At 42.5% G+C, this 13,050-nt stretch overlaps 1 protein-coding gene across 1 annotated transcript in view; it reads right to left on the bottom strand.

Annotated features, from left to right (window-relative positions):
• Positions 1-2,040: 2,040 nt before the first annotated feature.
• The window catches only part of TNFAIP8L3 (TNF alpha induced protein 8 like 3), a 48,801-nt gene continuing 37,791 nt past the window's right edge, over positions 2,041-13,050 (bottom strand). The window contains exon 2 of the mRNA XM_051628726.1: positions 2,041-5,080. Within this exon, the coding sequence (XP_051484686.1) occupies positions 4,518-5,080 (563 nt within the window). The 3' untranslated portion in view covers positions 2,041-4,517. The remainder of the gene's footprint in view (positions 5,081-13,050) is intronic.

Consider the following 13,050-nt stretch of genomic DNA (forward strand, 5'->3'; position numbering starts at 1 on the left):
TAAAATAACACACCTTTTGCTGTAGTATTGAGGAACTGGAAGTTTGACAAAATTGCTGAATTGAAGGTGGCTGCAGCCCTGATCTAAATGGTGAGGCTGTTGTGTGTGAGGTGGCTGCTGGTGGGCTGTGAGTGCATGCTGCACTGCAGGTCTGGCCCTCAAAATCCTCAGCAGTTCAGCACTGGGAATCCTCCCTCTGATCTTGATCTTGATCCATCATTCAGTTGTCTCTAAAATGAAGTATAGCTGCTCTATCATTTACAATGGAGTATTGTTTCATTTAGTTCTGCATTGAAAACCCTTTAGTGAGTATCTTCATCTTCTGTGGTGTTCCAGTTTACTTTGTGACTTAGTAGGTCGTGAAGGCTTAACCTGTTTTCAGAGGAAGGGACACAAGCTGAGTAGAAGTAGGGTAGAAGGAAGAGAACATATAATCCAGTTAGCACAAAAGTTGACTTCCAAGAGGCAACCAGAGGCCAGTCACAGTACATACTGACCTGTCTGAACTGGCAGGTTAACAGTGTTTTGGGCCAAACCCCCAGGGATCAGGAGATGCCACTGTTGTACTGTTCTGTGCCACAGGCAACTTGGAGTTCTGGACATTTTGGTGTCAACAGGTAAGTGTTTGTACTGGATCTCTATTTCACCTGTTTTGTCAGATTCTCCTGCCTTGCCCCAAGTATTTTCAGATACTTTTAATGGCAGAAATATTTCAGTAGGAAAAGGGGTGAAAGTGCAGGATGGCAGTGTGATGCAGTATGTTTTCCCAGACATAGATCAAATCTCCCATTTTGTTATATTACCTTCTACTAGGTATTTCCAACCCCTTGGTGCTATACTGAGGTTTTCCTGTACATGCAAGTAGCTCATAGATGACATTAATGGTTTCTAAACACTGGAAAGGTAGTTTTTCAGCATAAAAAGCTGTATTATCTTTTCTGTGTGGATAAGGCTGTGCATTGTGTTTCTCTTGCATGAGGATATGTATCATAGCATGTAAAAATGGAAGTAGACCTGCTTAAGTCATCCAGGTAAGACTTGGTTTTGCATTTCTGTTACTGGGGTAAGAGGTAATTGTGCTTTACCTCCTGGTTCTCTTCAGGATTAGCTATTCATGTGCCTTTCTTTGAGAATGTTTCTCTAACACAAATAAGATTCTATGTTCTGTGCAATGTTCAGTGTACATGTGCAGTTTCTTCAGGAAGCCAGAAGTGGTCACTCCCTTGAGTCTCTTGAACATTAATGTTTTTATGTAATAAAGTTGGCAGTGATGTGGCAAAGAATATTGTGTCCTGCCATGATGTGATTCATAAAATTAACCTCTCAGCAACATTTTACCAGCAGAGTGGATCAAAATACCACTTACTAAGATTGCTTTAGGCTTCTATTTTCAGGGAGCTGGCAGTTTTCTCTTTGTGTCAATCTTTGATTGCTTCCAGTATAATTGCTATGTGAGTTGTTTGCAAATCCTGAGTTCTTTCAGCCAAAACAGTTTTCTGGGAATAAGGATAGGAGAATATATGCTTGTTGTTGTTAAAACCTGATAAGGTCCTAGAATTGCCACACTTAGGGCAGGGATTTGAAATCTGTCAGGAATTTGTCCTTTAGCTAAACTGAGCTAAGTACACCATGGAGAGCTTGCAGAAAGGTGCTTGGTAGAGGGCAGGACCTTGGCATGTTACGTCTATTCTGGCCCCAACATGAGAGCTGCCTGTGGACTTTCTAAGCACTGCCCAGCAAGAAGCTTCTGCTGTTTACTCCACGTAGCTTGTGAGGGAGTTTTGAGCCTGGTGACTGAAGCACAGTACTAAACACATTGAGCCAACATCATTTTTTATCTCAGGTGCTTGAGAACTTTGTGGAAATACAGAAATTTCCTTTGCTGCTGATGCATGTTTGTGTTGCACGTGTGATGCAACATAAATGTGTGTATTTCCAGTTTTCTTCTAAACTTAAATTGTACTTCTACATACCTCCTACCTCCACAAAATCTGGTAATCAAAGAGCATTAATGTTGCAAAAGTTGAAGGTGACAAAAGATTACACTAATTCCCTCTTCTTATTGATTAATTTCAATTTACATTGGAGCAAATAAAAGGAAACAAAAAGGGCAGTAATCACACATTTTTAATCCACAAATATGATAATACATCATATACTTAAGGTGACCTGAACATTGCCCATGTTTTAGCAATGTTACTACATACCAAGCTACAAGTACAAAAGTAAACAATGAATATACAGAATATGCAAGTATGAGAAATGCTTAAACATTCTTGTTCCTTAAGGCTACTCAGATTTATAAATAAAACAACAGATGCTCAGCTGGTTTGTCTAAAATACCAGAATCTGAATATTGATACTTGCAACACACAAAAAGAAGGTCACAGATACAGGATATCCTTTTCCTTTGGACATCTTGAACATTTTTTTTTCTTCTGGCTTTAAAAAAAAGAAATTTGTTTGCTACAAGTGAAATAAACACAAAATCTGACAGGTGTACTGGGACAGCAGTGTTGGATACAATAAATACTGTTCAAAAGCATCAAGTGACAAGTATGTGCTTGGATATAATGCAGCTAATGGTGTGTGTGGATGGCTGAGCAGATGGCTGAATGTTGGTGTTTCATTGCTGTGCTGTCTTGCAAAAGGAATTGTCTGCCTTCATTGCTACTAAATACACATTTATGGTTAAAGGAAAAATGTGGGGAAAACTACATTGTTACAAACTGCTGTGGTCATGTCTTGTGCTGCCATTTTTGCTGTGCTCCAAAATGAGTTCTGGAAACAGATGCAAATCCATCTAGCACAACCCTAGTGAATACATTATCTGGGTATTGTGTATTCTCAACTGTATAAAGGTGTGATAGTAAAAATTGTTGTTGCAAGAGGTACAATGTAGTTATTATGGGGCAAGGAAAGAGAAAAATAATAAAATTTTGAACAATTTTCAATATCACCATAGTATTTAAGAGTTTAAATGAGAAATTTTTCTTATACTAAATAATGGGTGATCAAGACTGGAAATATTCCATAGAGAGGAATGGATTTCAAATAAATTTTCTTTGTCAATTTTCAAGTACATGCATCTCTGTATTATATGTGATAGGGAAGGCGTTACCTCCAGATAATGGAGGTAACTGCTCTCTCTGTCAACTAAAAGGAGATAGTACATGGCATGGAAGTGTCAGTATGTAGAGGTGAGTCTGGAGGATAAGATGTAGAAGGCAAGGAGAGATTTCTGAACATACTTCGTTTACACCTTCTGCAAGTGACAAGCTGGTGTATCTGCTTTGCTCCGCTCCCCTTCTCCCTTAATCCTAACAAATCTGTACAGAAACCAGTATTTCTTTGCAAAATGTTTTCAGTTTGAAGACATTGGCATATTTTGTTCAAAAAAAGAAGAAAAAAGTCACTGAAAACATTCTGAACAGGTAAGTCATTCATGAAGCTCACCAGTATGACCCAGATTGTTCTCCTGTGGATATACAACACTTGGATGGCACCACAGCATGGCAGCTGGGGTGCCTTTCTTATCCCATCTCTGTTTTGCTGTAGGCACAAATGAACATGAAGGACATGTTAAACTGAGTTGTATTTAGGCTGAATGTTTTGAGGATGGGGGATGTAAACGTTGCTTTATAGCTCCATTGGTGTCTTATTCGAGCTCCTCTTCAAGTGCAGTTTCAAAATCGTCACAAAGAATATTTTGCTCTGTCAGGGAAAGCGGAAAGAGCAGCAGCCTAAACTCGCCTGATGTTACCAGATACACAAACCCTGAGAGTGGGGAAGCAGATGTCCTACTTTCATCTAGCTTTGTGGTTACCTTTGAGCTTGAACCACTGAGTTGCTTTTCAAAATTAAAATTACACCTTCTCTCCTTTATACCAGCCAGGTATAAAACAAAACTCTCTAATGAAAATACTGCTTTATCTAGCAGCTCTTTAATGTTTTCCCCACTTCAGTCAGTATATATTGTTGTTCAATTACTAGACTTAAATACTATGTAAAATAAGAGATGCCTCCTCATAGTGGTTCCTGATGCTTTTGAAAGGAGTGAACTTAATCCACTGCAGCCCTACTTTCTGTCTAAGCTTTTTCAGTCAGTGGAGGGAAAATAAAAACATAGGCACCCAGGGCAGCCTGTGAGTGAATTCCATGTGTTACTGCACCCATCTTATTTTTCCATAGCCATGCATTTGAGTTTACTTTCTTTTCACATGTTCAGCCTTGAACACAGAGCTGGTAAAATCATAGTGTATAGCAATCTGTGTCTGAACAATATATATCTGCAGTCTTGTTCGCTCTGCTCCTTGGAAAAGACAATTATCTGAACAAAACACTAAGACTGATAGCTTTCTGATTTAAGTTTTCCACTTCATCATGAGCCTGGTGAGCACTTTCTGGCCCCTGCTGGAGACTGCTGGGAAGTAAGCTCATTTGCTCACCATGGCTCATGAAGGGTGGCCAGTTCTGGAGAGAAGTTTTTGGTTGGTTTCTTGGTTTTGAGCATAGTTTCAAAGGACCTTCTCATCAAGAAGTTTGTTGATGCCATCACAGATCTTTTTGAGGTATGGCCGACAATCTCCATCAAGACTGTACAGGGCAGTTAGAAATTCTACATTTGCAAAGTGATTGAAGACATGGTTGATGCGCCCGTGGGATCTCGGTGTCAGGTGTCGACCTACTAGTTCATGCACAAGGTCTTTACATTCATTCAGAAGTTCTGCAAGAACATTTCTGTCAAAAGTGTATTCTACCTCGTAGAAACTGACAATTGTCATGGCAGTTTGGTTCAGCTTCTTCCTGAACTTGTCTACAATTTCCAGCTCTTCTTGGTTAAACTGATTATTTCGATAGAGGATCCCGATTTTTATTGCCACTTTAATCAGGTCCTTCATGATTTTATGAGCTTCCTTTTTGTTTCTTGTGTGTTCCTTTGTTACTTTGTACAGCTCATCAAAGATTTCACTGCTTGTGTCATCAATCAGCATGTTGGCCATGGTTTTGGTTGCCATTTTACTCAGGATCTTTTTCTGGGCTTGCAATGCGAGGTTCTTGGAACTGAAATAATCGGGACCTGTTTTTGGATAGCAGAGAAGAGGAAAAATGTTAATTTTACTTGGTGAATAATTTTCACAATTAGTCAAAAAAGTAGTACCTGGGTGCTTAATTGAGATATTGCATGTTTAACTGAACATTACGTGTACTTATGATTGCAATAATAGGAACATTGACAACACTGTATTTCCAGCTGTCTTTGGTTTCTCAGACATCTGTGCAGGTCTTGCTGTCACTGAGGGGTTTTGCATACAAATTAAGAACAGAACGTTTTGATAGGGGATATCCATCCTCATTCTTTGCTAGTCTTTTAATGTTGAAGTTCAATATTAAAGTTTTCTTGGCAAAGAGATCCGCTGAGATGTTGTGCTCAAAACAATAAATAACTAATCAGAGATGAGCAAAACGAGATACTGACAAATAAATACAGGAACCCGAATTTACTTTTGGTCATTGGGGGGCACTGCTGTTCCACGGTTAGACTAAGCAGCATCTCGGGGAAGGGCTAATAAAGCAGCTTCATAAATGTGGATACATTTTGCTTTAATCTCTAATAATTATGCCTTTCCCATTTGTTACCAATTTGCACAATTGTAGAATGTAATTTTTGTGAAACCTTGGTGCTTCAGTGCATGCAGTTTCTGCCACATGGAAATACTTGAACTGTTTGCTCTATCAAGTACACATCTAGGAATTTCAGTCTTTTACCCAGCTGTGCAATTTTCACTCAGCATAGCACCTGAGCATGTGGCTACTCCTGTGGGACTTTATTCAGTGAGTTTCTGTAATTATTTGACCTTACTCTGTTTTTCATGCTACAATTGGATTTTAACTGACACTATGTGGACAGAGTAAAAGGAAACAGAAGGATTTAATCTAAAATAATAATGCAGTTTAATAGTACAGTATTAAAAGCTCTGTTGGATCAAAGGGCATTTTATTGTTGTAGCCAAAAGGTGAGGAGGAGAGGGTGTGTATACTCAAGGCTTACTGCTGGTGAGATGAGGGCCGAGCACTGGCAGAGGGGCCTCTCTGGTAGCAGACCCCTTCATCACCTTCTCCTCACATCTCCTCTTGGCATTTGCTCATGCAAAGGAGATGCCCATTTTCCCCTGCCAGCTGGGGACCTTGCTCTGCTCACCAGGAGACCACAGCCCTGACTGGAGCAAGGGGGATGGCTCTTACCAGCCTTCAGAATGTGAATGTTCATCCAAGACAACCCTGCTGTCACCCCACTGTGCAGCCATCACGTTTGGGCTGCAGCCTGATCCTCAGCCTGGCCTGTGTTGCCCTGAGCTCCCCACAGCCTCTCCTTCCTTCCTCTGCTCCTCACATGAGATAAAAGGGGTGCTGACTGCTAGTGCTCACTTTGAATAAGTAACACTCTGAATTTCAATAGTCTTCTGTTTAAATCCTACTTTTCAAGTTAGTTAGAATAGTAAAGCTGTCATCTTTCTTCTTGCACTGCGACTGTACTGCTGAGCAATATGAAAGAGTAACATTTAATTTTAACTAAACCACCACCTGGAAAAAATAATTCAATGTGCTTAAAAGAATTGCCTGTCATTTGGAGAGAAAATTGTGGGCCTGAGCTGCTGACTGGAGGAAATAGAAAAACTGTGATTTAATCTAGAAATGATAAAAGCAGGATGAATACGTTCTTTCACTTAGCAGTACGTGGGTATATAAATAGTATCTGTGATGAATAATTATGTGCATTTGACACAGTAAAATGGAAGATTAATATTAGTGTCTGTTTCTGTAGTAAGCATTTGCAGTGGATCTAGTGGCTGCAGTTATATCTGTTTTGATCAAAAACTGAAAATAATTGCAGTAGATTTTCAGAATATTAATTTTACTTGTGTTCATGACACTTCAGTCTCTGTGTCATTTTCACCAGGTGAGAGCCCAGCTGGCTCTTGCCACGCTCAGCTCTTTGCAGATCTGGTGCAATTCCGTGGCTGGAAGCAAAGCCTGCAGTGGCAATGCACAGAAAAGAGGTGGGCTGCCAAAGTACTACAGCCCCCCTCATGTCTTCCGTACACCAGCAGTGAGGTATGTCTGGCATAAAAAAAGCGGTTCCAGGGTATGTTCCTATGTTCAGAGTCCTGGATTTTAGGCACAAAACTGAAGAGTGCCATCTTCGAAGGTAGCACCCCTGGGTTTGGTACCTTGAACAATGGGAATGTAGCTCCCCACAGAAGGTGCAAGCTATGAAACGCACAGTGCAACCAGGGAGCATCAGGCTGGATTTCAATGAATGTTAAGGTTGGCCCGTTTTTTCCTGGCAAATCCCAAATGTGGGATCTGCTGTTTAACAGCAGGAGTTTGAGCTCCTCATCTTTCTAAAAATAAAAGACATTTGTTGTTACATTGCAGCTGCAAAAATTTTCTGTAGAAGCTGTATTCCCCTTTCCTCTATTACTTCCTTTACCAGGCCCTAATGTTATATCCTCCTTTTCTTGTATTTCTTGCTTTCCTCTGTCCAATCCAAGACCTCAGTTCCATGCCCTGTATTCCTGCTGTTGTCCCCAACCTCCTGCCTCTTCAGCCTGTCTCACTGTGGCATCTCTCGGCCCTCAGCCCTACCTGCCATGAGTGCTCAGAGCTCTCAGAAACCAGGCAGATCCAACTACCTTGTGCGTGCTTCTTTCCCCTCCGTGATTTGTGTTGCTCTGTCTGCTTTAGTAGCTGGCGATCAGTCTCACCGCTGCCCCAAGCAGACAAGGTTCCTGGTGGGGAAGGACAGGGCCCCGTGGGGACACAGGACAAGCCTGTGCATCCGCAGGGTAGTGTGGTGCTTTGCGTTACAGGCAGAAGCTGCAGCTGCTGCCACAGCCCCTGCCCCGCCTCAGGACGGGGCTGAGGCAGGAGGACAACCGGTGCCAGCTGCCAGGGCGGCCAGCCCTGCAGCGCCTGGGCCTGTGCTCTCGCAGCCTGCGCCCCGAGAGCAGGAGGAACCGTTTGTGCGGCCCAGGCAGCAGCGCGGGGCTGCGGGAAAGGCCTGTGCTCGGCCCTGCGGAAAGCCAGGGCGTGCGCGGCCGCGTGTGGTGGAAGGAGCGAGAGAGACCGTTCGGACTGATTGTTCGGATTCCTGCCTCCAGAATCACGCCGTGCCCAGGCACCAAGGTGACGCTTTGCTCTTTAGAGATCACAAGTGGTTTAGCCACATGATTGAATTCAGGCTTGTGTGGGGACTGCGGGTTTGCTGTGGCAGTCTTTCTTGCTGCAGCACGTTGCTCTTTACACAAAATACATCTTTGCCTCCTACGTACAGCAATTCTGTTTTCTGCTCCTTCATACAGGAAAACAAATCAACAACATTATAGATGCTTCTAGCTTTCAGGAACATTACACCAAAGCTAAGAGTGAAAAACCAGCCTCTGAATATACAGCTTTGCTGGCTAATGATTATCTTCCATTATAGAAATTCTGACATCTTAGTTTTTACTGAAGTAAGATCCAGTTCTGCCTTCAGATCTGCTCTCTCCCTCTTCCTCTGTCATCTGTACTTGGCACAGCTGAGGCTGCTCCTTGAACCCTGTGTTCAGTTTTGGGCCCCTCAATAGAAGAAGGACATTGAAATGCTGGAGTGTGTCCAGAGAAGGGCAAAGCTGGTAAAGGGCCTGGAGAACAAGCCTTATGAGGAGTGTCTGACAGAACTGGGGGTGTTTGGCCTGGAGGCTGAGGGGAGACCTTATTGCTCTTTACAACTATCTGAAAGGAGGTTGTAGCATGGTGAGAGCTGATCTCTTCCCCCTAGAAACAAGCAATAGAACAAGAGGAAATGGCCTCGAATTGTGCCAGGGGAGGTTCAGATTGGATACTAGGAAAATTTTATTCCTGGAAAGGGTTGTCAGGCACTGAAACTGGCTGCCCAGAGAAGTGGTGGAGTCACCATCCCTGGAGGTATTTAGAAGACGTGTAGATGTGGTCTTTAGGGACGTGGTTTGGTGGTGGACTTGGCAGTTAACTATTGGACTTGATAATCTTAAAGGTCTTTTCCAACAAAAACAATTCTATGATTCTATTTAGAGAGCTGTGTATGGTACAAACTATTCCAAAAACCCCATGAGATGGGAGTGATCCCACAGCAATCTTCCATCCTTCAAAGAGTGCAGCTCTGCAGACCTGTATTTCCACAACCATGACACCAGCAGAGGGAATGGTGCCCACCCAGCTGTAGGCAGGAGGAGGGGGCAGGCCAGGGTGCTACACCACTCCTCACCATGACAGCCCAGCTTCTGGCACATGGTGCTGAACGTGACAAAGATGTCTCACATCCACTTAACTTAATAACAGGATTGCTTAATAACAGAGTTGCTTAATAACAAGAAGTGTGGGAAAAGTTTGGCAACTCTAGAGGGTGGATTTAAGAGTTTTATATTTTAGGAGTTTTTGAGACTAAAATGCAAAAGCATCTGGAATATTATCAAAATAGTTTGATTCCAGATAGCTGTACCAAGTACAAAATGGTTAGAACTAAATGCTCAGCAATACTATATGCCATTCAGCCACTCTGATGGCAGAACCAATGATCCAGAACATGCTCCCACTATGCCCAGGAGAGAGCATGGTCAACATGTTCTGAAAGCAATTGCATGGACATGGAAACAAACTCCCTGAGCACATGAATTAATTTCCCTCCCAGTTAGCCACTTCTTAGTCAAAGCCTAAGAAGTTTTGCAGCCAGGATATTTTCTCCACTGACAAATGGCTGAAAGATGTGGTGAGCCCTGGAGGGAGTGCTGCTTCACAGGTAACAATGGAGAGAGCAGGAGTTAATGTGCAGAGTTTATGTGAAGTTTGTCCAGTGTGTTTTTAACTGCATTAGCAGGCTTGCTTGGAGAGAAGGGATACAAAATAATTTATTTGGTTTTGTCACACCTGGGGAGTTAGGTCTGGCACTGGGAGCTGCTACTGTAGTGCCTGCTGTAGCTTCTACTAGTTCAATTACCCTAAGCACTGACTTCATTTGGTCTGCAGTGAATCACCCTTGGAGCTGAGTGCCTCACCTCCCACTTGCACTGTGATTGTAACCCCAGCACCAAGCAGCTGGTGGGAGGCTGAGTTTTCAAGCCACTGCAAAGCACTGCAGATGTGAGGGGCACTGAGCTAGCTTGAGAGCATCCTGGAAAGGTGAGTTGAGCTGTTGCAAGTTAAAGGACTGAGATGAAAACATGAAGAGACTGCAGTGGGCTCCTGCAGCCTGGCAGGAATGGGCGGTGGTGAGATGGGAAAAGGTCTCTGCATCTGTGCTCTAAGCAGGCAAAGGGCTGAATCTTAACAAGAGGGAAATACATAGGAAAGTAAAGATGATTAAGAGGCTGAAATATTTTTAATACTCCTGAATCCTCAATTTTCAAATGCAGTGCAGCCTCTGCAACAAACGACAGGCTTTACGGAGTCAGCAAAGCTGCTGAAAACGTGGGCATCCCTCCAGCTGCTAGCAGTTGCTCAGGCTTGTGGAGCTGGACTAAACCAAGGGACAGACACATTCAGAGTCTGCTACAGTATGAGATACCTGGGTTGTGAAAATTGTGGTAGGAATGTGCTGTGTTAATTGTTTGTGTGACCCAGTTTGAATGCATCTGTGTATTTTAACCTTGTGATGTACCTGCCCCAGAGCCTGGAGAGTCTCAATGAGAAGGAATGAGGCAGCTATATCATAAAACTCTTGCAGAGAGTTAAATGAGCAGTGGATATCTGAACAGTTAATCTAGTGTTGCTGCTGGTGTTGATAAACTGGGCTGACGGCTTCTTTCATTATAACCTGCAGTAGTTACCTGCAATCTCTCTTTTTCTTGACATAGTTTATCAACCATAAATAAACTTTGAGAAAAAGAAGAGCAGGAAACTTTACTAAGCTGTTATATAAAACTATAAAGACAAGAAAAAGCTAGTGCAGATTTGGAAAGGGGAATGTAAAAAACAACAAAAAAAAATCTAGTTGCTTCATTTGCAATATTCAGACAAAATGTTTAGAGCTGCAAACTCTGATGTTTTATTTATCCTTCAAGTATCACTTACATGCCATATGATTGATTAGAAAATTGAAGCACAGAAATCAGGATTTCAAAATAGCTCTAAAAGCAGACAGGAAAAAGAAAAGCACTAAAAGCACTTCTCCCAGAGTATTTTAGTACTGAGCAGCCAGGGAGTAGTTCTAAGTGTGTATATTACTCTTGGACAGCTACAGGATCACTGCAGAAGAAACATTCAGTGTTTCCAGTAACTTTAAGCCAAGAAATCCAATAGACCAGATGGAATATATCAGCTTTCAGGGAGGGCCAATTTAAACATGTGTAAGCACCGGGGGCCTGGTGCTCAAACTTTTAACACTTCTAATTTGTTACTATGAACATAAAAGGGTTGCTCATTTCCATAATGGAACAGATTACAGTCTGATAATTATATGATACTTGGAAAAAGTGTCAGTATACCAACTTCTGAAGGCAAAACTTTGACATGCTGGAAACAGCAGCAAGAGTCCTGGGCAGAGGAAACATGACTGAATGGAAAAAAAGAAAAAGACCATTTTTCCTTTTAGTGCTTTATACAAGCAGTAATCATGCTGCAAAAAAAAGCACTGTCTGGGAATCCAGTAACTGGAGATTCCCAGTGATAATCTTATTTCAGTAGCTGGCTCATATTGGGCATTTACTTTACTAATAATATACTGTTGCTACATACTGGAGTGTGGCCTTGTAGTGTGCCTTCCAGTACCTGGCAGAGGCAGGTATGGCTGTAGAGCTCCTGAGGAGCAATGCAGAATGAGCAGTTAGATGCTGTCTGTCTCTCAGTAATTCCTCTAGAGACCATATCCAGGGGCAGAAGAGCTCAGCTGCTGTTTCCATCAGCTCTGCTGGAGTTGCCAAGGAAGGGGCTGGCTCAGCTTTTTTCCTGCTACCCCCAGTAGCTGGGTGTGAATTGAACTACACCTCTGTATGCTTCTCTTGTGTCTAAAAGCAGTAGCTGGCAAGTGGTGTCTGGATAACAGCATTGTCCCCTGGCTGGAACTGGCCCATGGTGTGGAAACCTTCACAAGAGCTCCCTTGAGTATACGGCACAGCCACCATGGTGCTGTGATTCTGTGTGGTTGCTGTTTGACGTTGCAAATGAGACATTACACTCCGTTGTATCCTGAAAATTTGCATCCAGCTTGTGAGAGAGGAAACTGCTCCCTGACAAAAAGGCTTGGTGAGGACCATTGTCCTGCACCGTGTCACAAACCAAATGGAGGTACCAGCCAGCAGCTGCTTTGCTAATGACCCAGCCCTTGTGGTATAGCCTGCTGAGTACGAGCTTGGCACATGCAAGCAGCAAAGTCCTTCCTCTGAAAGTGGCTACCAAAGCTCTTCCTTTTTAAAATCTGTTAACATATATTAGAGCCAAACTTAAGCTGGGCTGCAGCACAGGGAACGGTATCTTTTAAAAGTGACTTTCAAGTGTTCAGTTTAAACTTTGCACCTCCTGTTTTGTAGCATGCAGGGAAACTCTGCCAAGGCAGCAAACACATCTGGTGAACTTTTGGCAGTTGGTGGTCAGCGTAAATGATGCAGAACTTGCTTACCCACCACCCTGAGGTACACATACTGAGTATGAACAAGGCTTTGCTCTTATCTGGGTGTGCTCAGGTGTTGCAAAAATGAGTAAGTCTGTCTGCCAGGAATTATAGTAAAATACTGTGCTGTTTGTTTGCTTTTTTTTCTAAGCTTTACTAAACAACTGAAAGAGCTTTTTATAAACTGACCCTGCCATATTTTAGAAACAGGTTTAATATCTTTCAATGTTGTCTCGTACTCTGATAGCAAGTACAAAATACAATAAAAGGGCTGAAAATCCCTACCCAGAAAATGCTATTTTAATTCTGTCTGATGCTGTAAAACAGAACAGTTGCACAGTGACAGCAAAGGTTTGACAAGGGAGGCATTTGCAGTAGATTGAGCCATAATACACCAAGACATCGCTTGAGCTGATCTTTAGGGA

This window comes from Apus apus, chromosome 10, assembly GCF_020740795.1.
Source record: "Apus apus isolate bApuApu2 chromosome 10, bApuApu2.pri.cur, whole genome shotgun sequence".
NCBI classification, from domain to species: domain Eukaryota; kingdom Metazoa; phylum Chordata; class Aves; order Apodiformes; family Apodidae; genus Apus; species Apus apus.